Source organism: Aptenodytes forsteri, unplaced genomic scaffold (assembly GCF_000699145.1).
Source record: "Aptenodytes forsteri isolate BGI_AS27 unplaced genomic scaffold, ASM69914v1 Scaffold168, whole genome shotgun sequence".
Classification (NCBI taxonomy): Eukaryota; Metazoa; Chordata; class Aves; order Sphenisciformes; family Spheniscidae; genus Aptenodytes; species Aptenodytes forsteri.
Window position 1 is genome coordinate 1,252,389 of NW_008796047.1, and position 15,661 is coordinate 1,268,049.

At 38.8% G+C, this 15,661-nt stretch overlaps 1 protein-coding gene across 1 annotated transcript in view; it reads left to right on the forward strand.

Annotated features, from left to right (window-relative positions):
- Positions 1-512: 512 nt before the first annotated feature.
- UNC5D (unc-5 netrin receptor D) overlaps positions 513-15,661 on the forward strand; it is a 91,547-nt gene continuing 76,398 nt past the window's right edge. Inside the window, exons 1-3 of the mRNA XM_009286198.1 lie at positions 513-555; positions 4,151-4,369; positions 11,189-11,332. Coding sequence (XP_009284473.1) covers positions 513-555; positions 4,151-4,369; positions 11,189-11,332 — 406 coding nt within the window. The remainder of the gene's footprint in view (positions 556-4,150; positions 4,370-11,188; positions 11,333-15,661) is intronic.

A 15,661-nucleotide genomic window follows, 5' to 3' on the forward strand; every position in this document is an offset into this window, starting at 1 on the left:
CACTGATGTGATTAAGGTCTGTGACAGCTCCTGTTACTTACATATTTACATATTTAATCATATGGTGTCTTCATTTTATATTCCGGAATGCTCGGATTCTGTAGTGTACTTTCAAGAAGGATACTTCTGAAACAATGAACTGCATTCAGTTCAAGTGATCAGTTGAAGGAGGTGAGTTGCATGATACAGATTTGGCTGGCTCCATGCATCTTCCTGTTTCAGCTAAGTACTTCTAGACTGTTTTTAGAGAGTTGAAATGCCTCATAATAATTCATCTAATCTTGCTTTGCTATTGATTGCAGTAGACAAACTGCTTAGGACTTGAACATGAAATAATGTTTTGGGCCAAATACTCCTTTCTTTAGTCTCTTTGTTCACATAATTTTACCCTCCCTGAAGCTTGTACAAAAGTCTGTTACGTGACCTCTTATTCATACAGCAGCAAGATGAGCAGTGAGCTAGACAATGCAATTTGAAATCAAGAGACCAGTTTTTGCTGTGGTCTTGAGGAAATGGCCCATCAACTTGAAAAAGTGATAGTACACAGCGAAACCAGTATGTCAGAAGTTGCCCTCTAACAGTTGCAAAAATACAGGGAGAAGGATGTAGCAAATTTGAATTTTATTGATAGTACAATATGGTTGAAAGAACTTCAGTGTACTGGAAGGAGTTCTTTTGGGTTTACTGCAACATACCAACTAGTGGAATCAGAGTAGTATCTCTTAGAAAGAGAAAATTTTTCAGTTCTGTCATGCCTGTGTGTAGGTATGGAGTCTGTTAATCTAGTAGGTAATACCAGAAGAGACAGTACCTCTTACCAATGTTTGTTACTGAAGAAATTTAAGGTAATCACAGAACACCACTGATTCAGATGGCTGTCAATGAACGTGTGAGTATCTAATGGTGGACAGCTTGTACAAGTGCTAAATTTTTTTCATACTAATTGGTGTACTATGGTCTTTAAACAGGAACATTTCAGAGATCAGACTTAATGTTGATTGCTTTTAAATGCATTTAGTTGCTGTATAGATGTTTGAGAAGGTAGTGTGTGAAACATAAATGCAGTTCTGCTAAAGCAGAGTCTTCTAGTTTATGCTGTGGTTTTAAGATTTGTAAAGCACTCTCAGAGCCCTCGCTGAGAGAAGTTCTGTACGAGTCTGTCCTTCCTTAGTATGACAAACTTTACTTATACAGATTGGTAAGAACATACAGCTTTGAGATAAAAGCTGGAAGGACTCCAAAGCTAGAAAGGAGTCCTTGCTAGCAGAAGATGCAGGGTGGATGAAAAAAAAAAAAAAGTAAGAGTGAAGAAAAGGATGCCCTTTGAAAGTGAAGGAAAAAAATACCTCATTTGTTAATCTAACTTCACTCTTGGCATCAGTAGACTGTTAAAAATGGACGAGTATGCATTCTCAATTCACTGATAAATTTCTTGTTGTAGCTGTGGTTAAGTAAACAGTAGCACTTGTTCAGAGTGTGATCATACCTGTTCCAGTCCCAGGGAGCTGTAGACACTGCAACTTGTCTCATCATCAAACGTTTTTTTTTTTAGTGTGCATGGCAGGAAATGTCATTTAAATTAGGGTTAGAGTGCGACATTTAAATGCAGAAGGGTATTTATTTTAATGTATCTGAAATACTGCTGTGTGACTCTTCTGTTTAAGCATGATAAAAGGACCAGTAAAGTAAGTCTTGTGTATCATAAATCACACTAAATATTTATGATGCAAAACTTCTAGATATCACAACACTGTTAATGGGTGTCATTGCAGTCCCTGTCTGATTAGGTAGCCATATGGAGAAAAGTACTGTCTCCATAAACAAAAAGCAAGGAATGCAAATCCTTTGTGAATTTTCTTAGAGGCACAGAGTTGCATTCCAGCCTAACCTCACACGGGATAGGGTAATGAGTTGCTTTGCTTACCTCTTGTACTCAGTGAAGTACATTCTTGCCAGATGCTGATTTCATCTGGATTATAAAATGTTGTACAACAGTGAATTCAAGCAATTACATTTGTACAGCATGCAAAAATATAGTAATATCTATCTGTGAGTCTGTTGGGGATAGGATATAGAAAATCATTCCTCCTTTTGTGTCGTGTGATCTTTGTTAGTTTGATTGCCAAGGGCACTTAATGTAGTGCCAGTTACATCTAAGTGAAAAGATGCACCTTGACTTACCTCTTTATGGTAGATGTTTTCTTTAGGAGTGAGCCACTTCCACAGCTGAAATACACTCTGCTGGTGATAGCATAAAATATTTTGTGCTTCACTCAATTTATCTGTTGGTGAGGTGAGCTGGACAAAGGCATAGCAATCCCATAGGAGGTGTAGAATCTGTTGTTTTCAGGTGCTCATCAGAAACACTTAACAAGAATGTAAAGCCATATCATTAAATCCGGATGCCACATTGCGAGGAGAATTGTGCCCTTAATTTCAGCGGGGCTGGGGTTTAATCCTTTGTGTCTTGCCCTAAATAGCAAATTTGCTGGAATAACAATGGGTCATTCTAAGTTCTCTCGCTGAATGATCCTTATAAAATTGTCTGCTATTCTTCCTCAGCACAAGCGTGTTGCTGCCTTCTGAAGTACTCAAAGCATTGATGGGAGCATGGGATTTCCAAGCCTCTCCAAAATCTTATAATGACATTTTTGTTATTTCCTATAAAGCATGGATTTAATAAAGCCTGCAGGGACGCAGTATTACTGAAGATTGACAAGATGGAAATTGGCATAAATGTTCAGTAGTAAAATGCTAAAAGTTATGATAGTATTTTATAAAGTACACTGTGAATGTAGTTTAAAACATTGAATTCATTTGAAAGTCGTAATGATCTCACAGCACATACACAGCGTATATTTGCACACACAGATACACTGAGTGCTAAGTGAGAGATACCTGTTTTTAATAGAAATAAAGGCAAAGCCTGTTCTCATTACTCCGTAATCTGTGGAGACCTGTGAAGGTATTTAGACTTACTTCATATCATCATAACTTATCTTTCATCTAACTTAATTTCATTGGTTTTGGTTAAATCACATGTATATTGCCCTCAGCTATTCCTCTTTCTCTGATACTGTGTTCCCTTCATCTGCATATAGACTATGTCCTCCTCTGTTACCATTTGGCTACGTTGTAGTAGCCAAATGATAACAGTATTCAGTACTTTCTAATCTTCCTTCATAAATTGATCCCTTCTGACTTACTTTTGTTGCTGTTCTCTGAATTTTCTCACAAAACTGACAAACTACTGAAATAAATCCCAGCGTTCCTAAAAATCAATGGGAATTTCCTGGTTTTGACAGCAGCAACTAGGATTTGACTCAATTAGGAGAGTTGTAGTAAAGGAAAAGCTTGTGTTCCAGTCCTTCCATGTTCATGTCTAAGCACAGGAATTCAGAAAGTAAGACACCTGGGCTTATACGTTGCTGAATGAATGCCCTTGGATCATACTGTCTGTGATATAAGCTGAGAAAGCTCAGTCTTGTAGTTTCTGGCCCTACAGAAACCACTTTTCCGCTTTTATCTCACCTTAAAGGGGCTGTAGTAAATGGGAACAGTGTAAAAGCATATTGAAAATTTCCTCTAAGTGGGTATGAAATCACAGTTTGCTTATTCCACTGTTGGAGCGCTACAGTAATGCTGTTCATATCAATATATTTCTCTGTGGTTAACACTCTGATCCCTGTAAAATCTGCAGCAAATGTCTAAAGGAAATTAAATTCAGTGAAAGAATGAACGATTTGGTAGTTAAGGCACTGGACTGTCACTCAAGAGAATAAGGTTTAGTTTCTACTTTTTCCATGGACTTTCTGTATGACCTTAGGTGACTCATTTAATCTGTCTGTGCCTCAGTTCCCCGTCTATAAAATTGGCAATAGTGATGATGCAGTTTTCTGATGAGTCTGATGCTTCTTTTCTGCCAATTTTCTTGACAGTTCTTACACTTAAATTATTTTATTTTTTTTTGTGTGTATGTGTGTCAAATTCCTTGCAAAGCACAATCTTGACAGCTATTGAGTTCTGCAGGTGTTTCTGTAATAAAACTAGTTTTTAATAAAATCCAAAATGGTATTTAATCAATTCAATGACATGATACAAAGGGTGCAACAACATGAAAAATGTGTATTTTCCTTTCCTTCCCTTTCAGGAAATGATAACAGTGAAGCCCTTCCAGAGTCTATCCCATCTGCTCCTGGAACACTGCCTCATTTTATGGAGGAGCCAGATGATGCCTACATTATAAAAAGCAACCCCATTGTCTTACGCTGTAAAGCTATGCCAGCTATGCAGATTTTCTTCAAGTGCAATGGTGAATGGGTCCATCAAAATGAGCACGTGTCTGAGGAAAGCATGGATGAGACTACAGGTAAGGGCTAATGTGTCCTTCGGGAGATCTATCTGAATGCAGTGTCTATCAACAATATACGAAATGGAGCAAAGAACAGGAGATCACATTCAGAGATACACAAACAAGGAGAGTCGTGTGACTTTGTAGATAGCTGCAGGCTTGCACCGAGCTGAAGGACTGGGAACCGGCTCTAATTCAGAAGTCACACGACGATGTCCGCTCTGCCCTGAGCACAGCCAATAAGCCATGGCAGGAGGGCGCAGTGTATCAGCCTAAGCTTATTGCTGGGCTACTGTGACAACGTGTTTTGGTTAGCTTGGTGTGTTGGTAAAGCCAGCTCATGTCTGCTTGTGATGTACCATGTAGACACAGCTTTGCAGAGTTGGGAGAAGCCGTTTCCCAAAATGCAAAAGAGAAAGCAGTGGGTGGAGGAGGGGAAGAAAAGGGCAGAGCTGAAAGGCAGAGAAGGGGAACACAGATTCTGGCAGAAGCAGCATAGTATGAATGGGGAAAACAAAGGGAATTAAACTGACTGTAGATGTAGGAGGTGTTACACAGAGATGGCAACAGACGGGATATGCACCACCAGCTTTTCCAAGTGGAGACATAGGGCCTGATCAAACACTAACCATAGACAGTGACCTTTCTGAAAGAAAATCATGGTTTTGGAGGGAATAGTAGTTCTGTGAATTTCAATGGCATAATTTGTAGTGGGAACTAGAAACAGAGACACACATGCTTTTACGAAATTTCTGTCAGGATGAACCCTGAAAAACTGCCAATGTGGTGGTTGAAATTTGCCTTCACCCCCAAGCAGTGATAGGTAGTTGGTAGGTAATAAATTTAAGTAGGAGAAATCCATTGTGTAAAAGTGCGTATCTAAAAGAAGAGAACGAGAAGGGAGACTGTTGAAAATGATCAACAGATTTTATCATGCTCCCAGCACACCCTATATCTTTTCTCATTTAGAAGCATCTTGATAAGTATTGCAAACCAATTTAATGCTGCACCGTCTTGTAATTTCACAATTCTGTTTTGTTATTGCTTTCCTCCTCTTCTTAAATTCCAAGATTGCTAGGCAACTCGATGTCTTGGAAATAGCAGTGTATGCATAACATCCTCTCTATCAATACAAGAAATTCCTTTTTGGAGGAAAAAAATGCCATTTAAAAAGAAGTTACGTCTCCTAAAGTGGTGTTTGGCATTCTTTTTAAGTGACACATTCTGGAGAAATTTCATACTGAAGACTTTGTAAATGCTAATCTGGATGAATTTTAATTTTTACAGTTACCTTTTCGAAAATAATTTAATAGGCATAACCTTTACTTCTAAAGGCATTGCTGAATCAATATAGAAGAAATGTCGTCACTAAATGTTTTTCTTCCATATGGTTAATGAAAATCTGTCTTGTGAATACTGCAATTATGTTTTCTAAGCCTTGGATTAATAACACAATAAAAAAAGATAAAGTAACGTTAGGTGTTTTTTTTAAATAACACCAGTAACATTGGGCTTTGAGACACAGAGGCATAGGCTTAGCAAATGGGACCTGGAATATAAACGTTGCAGGTCTGAATTTAGCCCAGGGATGCAGCTAACCCTAAAAGTACTGTTCTCTAAACATAAGTGTGGTCCAGGCAGTTCAGTGTGTCTGTCAGTTTAGTTCCAAAAACTACCATAATGGTCCTTAGGACACAAAAATGCAAGTAAAGGCTATATACAGTGTAATGTTGAAGGACAGGCATGGATAGTCTTTCACCATGATGTATCCATATCCATAAATTATTTTGGAACTCTTCCTTAGCCCTCAGTAAACAGGAGACTATCGGGGTTTTTTAGAATTAACGTGCATACTGGCAGTGCCCTCATTTCTGGAGTCAAATCTGGGGCATAAACATGTCTGTTACCAAGCATGCACAGTGTTCTGCGTACTGCGTGGGCTCCATCTGTGAAAAACTGCACTAGAATTTATGCCAAGGATGGTGCCTCTGGTTAAAGGGTGTGAGTCTGGTGTGCTCACTGAAGGGAGGTTACGCTACATTAAAATGGGTCTGTCCTTTTCCATCCTTCCACTATTTGTTATGTGATTAAAATTCTGCGAGGATGTATAGAAAAGTGGTGAAAAATAGCAACAAGAAACCCAAACAAGAGGAAATTTAATGCTGAATACAGGAAATGTATCTAAGCATCTCTATAAATTCCTGCCAGCAACCTCTTAGCCAGGCATATGCAAGAAGTACTTGGCACTTGAAGGCACACTGTTCTGATGGGTTTTACCTACAGCACTGTATCGTGTACATATAAAAGGACAGGAAGGACAGCTGTTGGTAGACAATGCGTATATTCTGTCATTGTGATGAACATGGAATCCAATTTCGCATGATTTTGTTTTTATAGGGCAGAAATAACAATCTTAGAGTAGCACAGGAGTCACTGTTAATTTGAAGAGGAGGAGCAGCAGCAGGAGAGGAAGGATTTTTGTAAGCTTTGTAGTTATGGGCTGTGACACGTGCTGGCTGCCTGAGAATGTAAGGGGTCCTGGTGGGCTTGAAGAGTTTGCACTGAAGTCTCTCCTGTTGTGGATTTGCTGCTGTTTGTGCAGAAAATCAGTGTAGGCAAGCCAACACACACTGCAACTACGGTGGATACAGGTTTCCATCTCTGCGCTGCCACAGTCAATTGGTCGGTTAGAGACCAAGTTATTTCATCTTCTCCTGCCTTATTTCCTGAGTTGCAGAAAAGAGAGTAATCCATAGTCTGCCTTTTCTGTTTATTCCAGAAATGTGGCGGAACAGGAACTTTGCTCTCTCTATGTACTCTGCCTCATAAAGTGAGAGCCTGAGCTAGTAGATGCTAGTGTGATAAAAATGAAATAATTACAGTTTGATTAATTTCCTTCTGCTTTATTTTTCTTGCCTGAACATTGCAGCATGCACCTCAGAATTAGTTTACAAATATTTCAACTTTTGGTTTCACCAGAAGATCCAACCTGCTAAGAGTAACTAGAGTTTTCTTGTCTGATAAATAAAAGGATTACAGCAATAACTGCTGTCAGTGTTTTTCTCATTTAAACAAATAAAGCTGACAAATGCTGAAGTTCTGTGCAGCTTTGTTATGTTTAGTACATGGAGAGCAATTATTCATCTGCTGCCAGCATTAGTCTGTCTGCAGCTAAACCATCCAACAGTGCAGAAAGCTTATTAGCATATCAGTACCACAGTCATAATTTTATATTCTGTAAGGCTGTACTGTTAACAAAAGATGATGGTTATAATTTGCACAATAATTTAAAGGGTTGGACTTGCAGTGCTTATTAGAGTTATACAAGTCACAGGTAAAATGTTGTTCTTGTTTATTGCGTGCCTGTTTTTATTTGCATGGATTTTTCGTTTGTGTCATTTCCTATGAACAATTTTTCTGGCATTTCTTGAGATGCAGAGGGTAGGTGAGTATATTTGTTGGTGAAATATAGTGATGATAAATGAAGAATATATGCCTCTGTTCCCAATAGGTTTGCTTTCTGTAGTTGTTTCTAAAACAAATGAAAATAGGTGTACTTTCTCCATAAACAAAACATAACTTTCCCCAAAGACTAGATGTTCTCCAGAGGTGACTTCCAACTGCAACAATTCCGTGATTCTGCTATTTTGGATGCATTTATTTTGTCTATTGGCAAATTGGGAGACCTTTAAAAGGACCTGAATTCCTTCCTGTCCCATTCTCAAAATGCAGAGCCACCAGCTTCTCAAAATCATGTACTGTTTGTTTGCCTGATTCAAACCACATTAAATGTTGCTTCAGAAAATATGGGCTGATATATAAATTAATTAAATAATGTGTCAATGAAAGGTAGAGCTGGGCTGGAGAATATTCTACCTTACTACATCTGCAGCTGTAAATGCCTGTATTCACTGATGACTGCTCAGAATTTTACAGTACCAATGAGCCTAGAAATGGCTTCTGCTTCTCAAAAAAATCATCAGCATGTGATGATTTTTTTGTTTGGTATCAGTAAAGGTTCTGTCGTCGTTAGCATGGATGCACTAGTAAGCTGTATAATATGCAGTTCTCATACCCTTGTTTCTATTTGCTGCTTCCAAAAATTCCTAGAGTAGCTCAGAAATTGAGAGTTCAGACGACAGTGTACCAGAACCAGGTGGGTGAATGGCAGCACTGTCAGCAAGGCTGTAGTTTATGGCTGGTGACAGGGAGTATTCTCTTCCCCAGGAAGATGCTACTTAGAGGTCATAGTGGGAATAAGCTGATCATGGGATGGGAGGATTGCTAGAGATACTCGGGTACAAGCAAGAGGCTCTACCTTCACAGCAACATACAGAGCAACACTGTGTTTACAGGCAGACAGATATGATGTACATGGCTGCACAGAAGTGCATGTCAGCTAATTGAATGCTGGATGAGCAATTCCTGACTGGAGACAGGCCATCTCAGAAAGATCAATATTTGTCAAGGACTTAACCATTTTACACCCTTGTTGAAAAAGTCTTTAAGTAGATGGGTTGCAACCTTGTTGGACATGGCTGCAAATGAGCTTGGATTTGGAGGCTCTGGCGCTTTGATGCTTTGTAGCTTTGATTGAGATCATTCAGGGACTGCACACAGCTTGATTTGCCATAGGTAAGTAACACGAAAGTGTATGTCTGTCAGTGTCGTATAGCGTGGTGGGATGCCAAATATTCAGCCAGTTAAGACCTGCTGTGTCAGGTCACCAGGACTCCAGATGCTCTCTGATGGAACTTCCTACTGCAGCTGCTCTTATCTTTAAAGATCGCTCTACAAAATGGTTGTATGACTGAGAATCCAAGGATTCATCGCTGCCAGAGAAATGTGGATGTTTAAATTGAGATGGTGCATTTTCATCGTGCATTTCACGGTCAGTATGTCAGCAAGGAGAGGAGTTTCTGACAGAACTGCTGAGTTCCATGTGCTGTGTTTACTTCATAATGGCTTGTTTTCACCATGGCAGAAAATAAAGGGATGTTTTGTAAACAGTTTTGTTGAAAACTGCATCAACATACTTAAAAAAAACCTCAAAATGCAAATAAAAACAACCAGGAAACCTCTGTTTGTTTATTACAGAGTGAATAAATATCTGAGTGACTAAAATGATTATTGAGGCAACTTAGGAAGCTATCGCAGGTTTGTCCGTGTCTTTGGGTATCATTGTGACATATGGCAAGCCAAACAGGCTAAATGAAAAGAAGTAAAAATCCCCTTTGCCTGTTGCTGGAAAAGTAGCAAAAATTTTGTATTGCTTTATAGTATTTAAAGCTTGTCTGACCTTCCCCGCCCTTCTTCACTGAGCATCCCCAGTGGGCCTCATCTCTCCGGTTTACCAAAGGAACATGTTGACTTCCTAGTGCCTTTCAGAAGTGAAATACCCAGCTGTTAATGATGCCTGAGATTAAGCGGAAGCCAATTTTTATGGAGTTTGGGTTTAGAAATGTCTTGCTGCTTTATAAACTTCACAGGCATGAAATATTTTAAGATTGAGTTTTCATTCATTTCCAGTGAAGGGGAAATAAGTATCTTGGGACTGCACAGGAGGAGAAAGAAGAAAGTAGTAGGCATGAATGTTTTCTATTTTCAAATTAATGTTTTTCTGACTAGCTCTTTCAAGTGATTCCTAATGCCTTTTAACCCAGATTTGGATTATATTTCCTCTCCCCAAGGTTGTCGTGCAGAGGTAGTTGCAGATATGGCAAACATCCCAAGTGCATAAAACAAGGTGTCAGGTTTACAAGGCTTCTTGATGTCTTGTATTTGCCTTCAGGCTTTGTCTGAAGCAAATGCTTCTGGTCAGAAGGGCAATACTGCTAAATATCACCTGTGCCCAGGAGGTTATGAAAATGCTAGCAGGCTAAGAAAAAGCACAGGGCTTTTCCCATCTTTACTCCTGGCTAGCCTTGATTATTCCCTTAGATCCTTTTCTCAGCTCTTTAGGTGTAACTGATTCGTACCTCAGGAAAGAAGCATGCATGTATTTTGATAAACAACAAGTAAATTTGCAGTAGACAACAACAACATTGCACTGTAGATGAATTTAGCAAGATTATACTTTGGGAAACCGTATTAAATAAGCAAGGTATCTGTCTGATGTTATAAACACTTCTGTTCGTGAAAGTTAAGAAAGGCAAGACTTCAGTTTTGTAGCTGGTTCACTGTTTCCCAGAAGGATAGGGTGGTGAAGAGGACCATCTCCAGTTGTGAGCTGTGAAATTTATTCCCCTCTCTTTTTTTTCCTCCTCTTTCCAGACTGTAATGGCTTGAGCTTAGCTTTCTCTACACTGCGGTATGAGACACAGCTTTTCTCTCCCCTATGAGGAAATGGCTGCTGGATGGAACTGTGGTAGTAGTGGCTGGAACAGGCTGGAATTCAGTGGGGCATTTGATTAGTTCCTGTCATACATGCATAGTTCTGGCTGTTTGACTTGATTGGGGGCCTACCAGGCTATTTCAGAAAGGTTTTTCAAGGGCACTGAGATGTTAGATGGGAAGACAATTTTATTGTATATTCTATTATAAAATTTCAGATAAACATTCTGGATGAAAAAGGCACAAGAGACAAGGTTTCTGAGGGAGGTGTTATATTCTTGCAAAGACCACAGTGGGTGGGGTAATTCTTGTAACTCGATGCATTATGACCTACTCAGCTTTTAGAATTTAATTAGTGGCAATATATTATTGTCAAAGTAATTAGAGCTTTACCTTGATTAAAAATGGAATTGTTTAATTAAAAGAAAAGGTTTGGCTAACCTTAGCTTTATGCCCAAGTAAGATAGCCTGTATCAGCTAATTTTCTGTGTCTTTCCCCTTCAGGATTGAAAGTTCGAGAGGTGTTCATCAATGTGACCAGACAGCAGGTGGAAGATTTTCATGGGCCAGAAGATTACTGGTGCCAGTGTGTTGCATGGAGCCATCTAGGGACGTCAAAGAGTAGGAAAGCATCTGTCCGCATAGCTTGTGAGTAAAGTAAATGTTCTGCTCTTAGGTTTTGAAAGGTATGGAAACATACTGTTCTTTTAGGGTTAAATATAAATGGATGCTGGTAAGGTACTGCTGTCTTTGCAAGCCCTCCCTATGAGATACTGCAGGAATGTCACAGAAAGCATGCCATGGGTTTTTTTCAGAGCTCTCTCTTATTTTAAGGTGGATTGATTGATTTGCATTTACACTGAGAAAGTCTGTTTCAGAAATTCTGGATTGCATATACACAGTGTCACAACAACGCAATGTAATAAAAAAGGTTAATGCAAATTGAAAATCCCCTGAAAAGTGCCCTTTTGCTCCATGTTGATCACAGGGGTCTAAACAATATGAAAATCCATTTAACAATGTCTGTCTTCTACACTTTGTATAAAAAAAAAAGCGAGAATACATTAGAAGCTTTTGTAGCATGGTATTTTAAATCTGGTTTTCAATATTGAAGCATATCATTGGTGTTAAATATAAATGGATGCTGGTAAGGTACTGCTGTCTTTGCAAGCCCTCCCTATGAGATACTGCAGGAATGTCACAGAAAGCATGCCATGGGTTTTTTTCAGAGCTCTCTCTTATTTTAAGGTGGATTGATTGATTTGCATTTACACTGAGAAAGTCTGTTTCAGAAATTCTGGATTGCATATATACACAGTGTCAACAACGCAATGTAATAAAAAAGGTTAATGCAAATTGAAAATCCCCTGAAAAGTGCCCTTTTGCTCCATGTTGATCACAGGGGTCTAAACAATATGAAAATCCATTTAACAATGTCTGTCTTCTACACTTTGTATAAAAAAAAAAGCAAGAATACATAAGAAACTTTTGTAGCATGGTATTTTAAATCTGGTTTTCAATATTGAAGCATATCATTGGTCATCAGGTATGATAAATTGAAAATCCCCTGAAAAGTGCCCTTTTGCTCCATGTTGATCACAGGGGTCTAAACAATATGAAAATCCATTTAACAATGTCTGTCTTCTACACTTTGTATAAAAAAAAAAGCAAGAATACATAAGAAACTTTTGTAGCATGGTATTTTAAATCTGGTTTTCAATATTGAAGCATATCATTGGTCATCAGGTATGATAAGCTGTGGGGAAAATGAGATAAAAGTAGGAAAAATTGAATAATTCCAATCAATAGAGGGAAAAGTATCTTCCCTCCTTTCTATGAGGAAATGAGATACAAACATCCTAAACAGAACTAAGACTGCTAGAGAAATTCTGTCATTTCTTTATGGGACTAAGCATATGTTGTTTAGAAAAAAATAATTTAAAATGCTGTTCATATAGACATTTATAAGAGCCACTACTGAAGATAATAAAATCATTCGTAAGCAAGGTAAGTAGTCTTCCACTTTTTTAACTACGTAGTTGATGGGAAATCTGGATCAGATGGTTGAATCTGTCATTCAGACCAGTTAAAGCAGCTTAGGAAAAATTTCCTTCTTGTAACAAGGTGAAAGTATTATTCTTGCACTTCATCCTTGGACTGGAAAATCAGACAACAGCTTCTCAGAGTCTTGCATGGATCATAATGAAGAACTTACGAGCTCAGCATGTGCTTCCCATGCTGGAGGACATTACACAGAGGATCAGCCCTTCTTGTGTGGGAAGACGGCTAATAGCAATACTCTTCTTCAACTTCTGGCTGGTAGGATTATTCCATCTTGCTGCCATCCCCGTTGTGACCGAAGGTTACCAGAGGGAGATGGGAATGGATTTGAGGCTGGTGTGTGTTCCCAGGTGCTAACATCTGCTTTTTCGTATGCCTTCCACAAGGCTTATGCTTTGACTTTGAAGCCAGTTGCGTGACCTAGAGAGTCACATGGTGTGATGTCCAGTATTAAGAAATTGGACCGTTGGACCCTACATAATTACACTGTGCTGTTAAGCTACTTATAAATGATTCTATATGCCTGCTGCTTGCCATAATGGGATTAGAAAGGAATTCCACTGTGCAGAGTTGTGAATTATTCACTTAAAATGTATCTCTTTCTAAGTCATACCAAACAGGGACGGAGTCATTACCAGTGGTAATTTTGAAGAAGGCCATGTGGATACGGTAGCTGCTGTCACTATTTGCTGAGGGGTATCATTACTTCCTACTTTAAACAAAGGGAATAACTCTGGTCTTGTAGGCTGACAAATGTTAAGTTTTAAATAACACCACTGTAGATTAATTAAGAGTTGTGGGGGAAGGGGGTTATTTTGTTTAATCTAGAAGACTCATTCCAGAACTTTTAATACAGTGGGGAGCAAAGGACAACCCAACCATTGTCCCCAGATAGGAAGTGTTCAGTTTATCTCTGTTCTTCATATCTGAAATAGCATGCTGTAGTGTTATAATTCTCAATCAACAGATCATTATTTGAAAGACGCAAAAAATGGAAAATGCAATAAATGCCATCATAGCAAGAGGGACAGAAAAAAGACAGAACCCAAATACAATTGTTACTATGAGACTGTGGAGATACTCAAACTCACCCAGTTTTTACCTTGCAATTAGATCTGCTACATTGTTCTAACAGAACGAGAGTGGGAAACCATCCTTTTGCAGCAGTGCTGCTAGCAGAGAATTCAGGAAATTACTTTCCCCCAATCTGTTGTGAACCCTTACCCTTTGAATCACCAGTTCAGGTCTTTAAAGACCTACTCCCAGGAAATGATGGCAACAAGCTGAAAAGAGTTGGGAGAAATGCTTCTTGGAAGGAGATGAGGGGCAGGAGGAACGGGTTGGGGAGGCTCAAGCAAGAAACTCTGAATGGTAATTTTATCAGCTAGTGTTCCAGCAATTCTTGATAAATCTTTTAACAGGATAACGTAAAATAAGCATTTGAGATAAGTAATAGGACAACGTAACAACTCCTTGATTTTATAAATGACGGATTTTTTTGTTGGCTGATTTAGTTTGAATGGGTAAATATGTGTAAATTCAGTTTTTTATTTTACGGCATTAACTGTCATAACACTGAATGAGCTAATAATTCCCCTGTATTGCTAAGCTGCAAAGGACTATTATTCTGAATTGAATTTTTATTGACTTTTCTCCGTGCTGTGATTTCCCAACCCCATAATATGGCAATATGAGTAAAAATCAGACTGAGCAGAAGCAGGTGGAGCCGTGTGTTGGGACTTTTAAACCCATCACTGTGGTACCAGTTCCTCTGCAAACCACATCCCCGGCTGCCATCCCTAACTGCAGATACCATATTAACCTAGCAGGCAGTCCAGAGAGTGCTCTTCATTTCTGCTTTATGTAATGTACTGAGCATGGCTGAATGTTTCGTCTGAGAACTGTGTTCCTGTACTGGCCATTTGCTGTGCTACTTTTACTCGAAGCCATGTTTTTTTATGAAAAGAACAGCAATTCTTGAGTGCAGAGATGATGGGACTTACTAGTGTCCAGACGGAAAAAATGAATAGCTGCCAACAGATACCTGTGAGTTTCCAGGGCTCACCCTTTCATGGACCTGTGTCATCCTGTGAACAACCTAGCCACTTAATTTGGGGCATGGATTTCTGACTTGGGGAATACCCTTTGGAGGACTAGAGATGAGAATGTGTAGGTCCCATTTGTGATAGCATACAGAACCCATAACTTTTTCACAGCACCTGTCATTGTGATGTGTAGTGTGGTAGTGTCGACATTCTTTTTTTTTCTTTCTTTCCTTTTTTCTTTGGTTTGCACTTAAAGCCTAGAGATTCTGAATTGTGAGTCAAGTCCAAAGCATTACAGCACTTTATATTTCTCTGAAAAAGGAGGTAAGTATTTCTTTATGATAGTGTGGAACACAGAGAAAATGAGAAGATGGCTCTTATTCCATTTTTCATCCTAATACAGGCATTTGTAGGCACAACTGCAGCCTAACTGTTAATGAATGACTTTTTAAATAGGGTACTGGAAAAGATATTGGTTATCTGTGTGGAAAAAAAATCAGCATTAACAAAGAATCATAAAAAGGAGAATACATGCACTGCATGTATCTTTCTCTAGCGATCAGCTCGCTAAAATAAGTCTTAATGTATTTTATAAAATATATTAAAGTGTAACTGATTCAGAGCCTCTGCTGTTTAAGGGGTTGTATTTCATGAAGTGTAAGCAATGGAGAAAATTAAATCAGTAAATCCACACTGTGGAATTTGAGACACTGTTTGAAGAAAACGAGTGTGTCTAATGGAAACATCCTAACTCTCAAAGCACATGTAGTAAGTAACATTTCTTCTGTTTTGTTTTCCTTTCACAGCAAGCAAAACTTTACATATTCATGGGCATATCTGGGTCAGGTCAATGTCACTGGATACAGTTTCC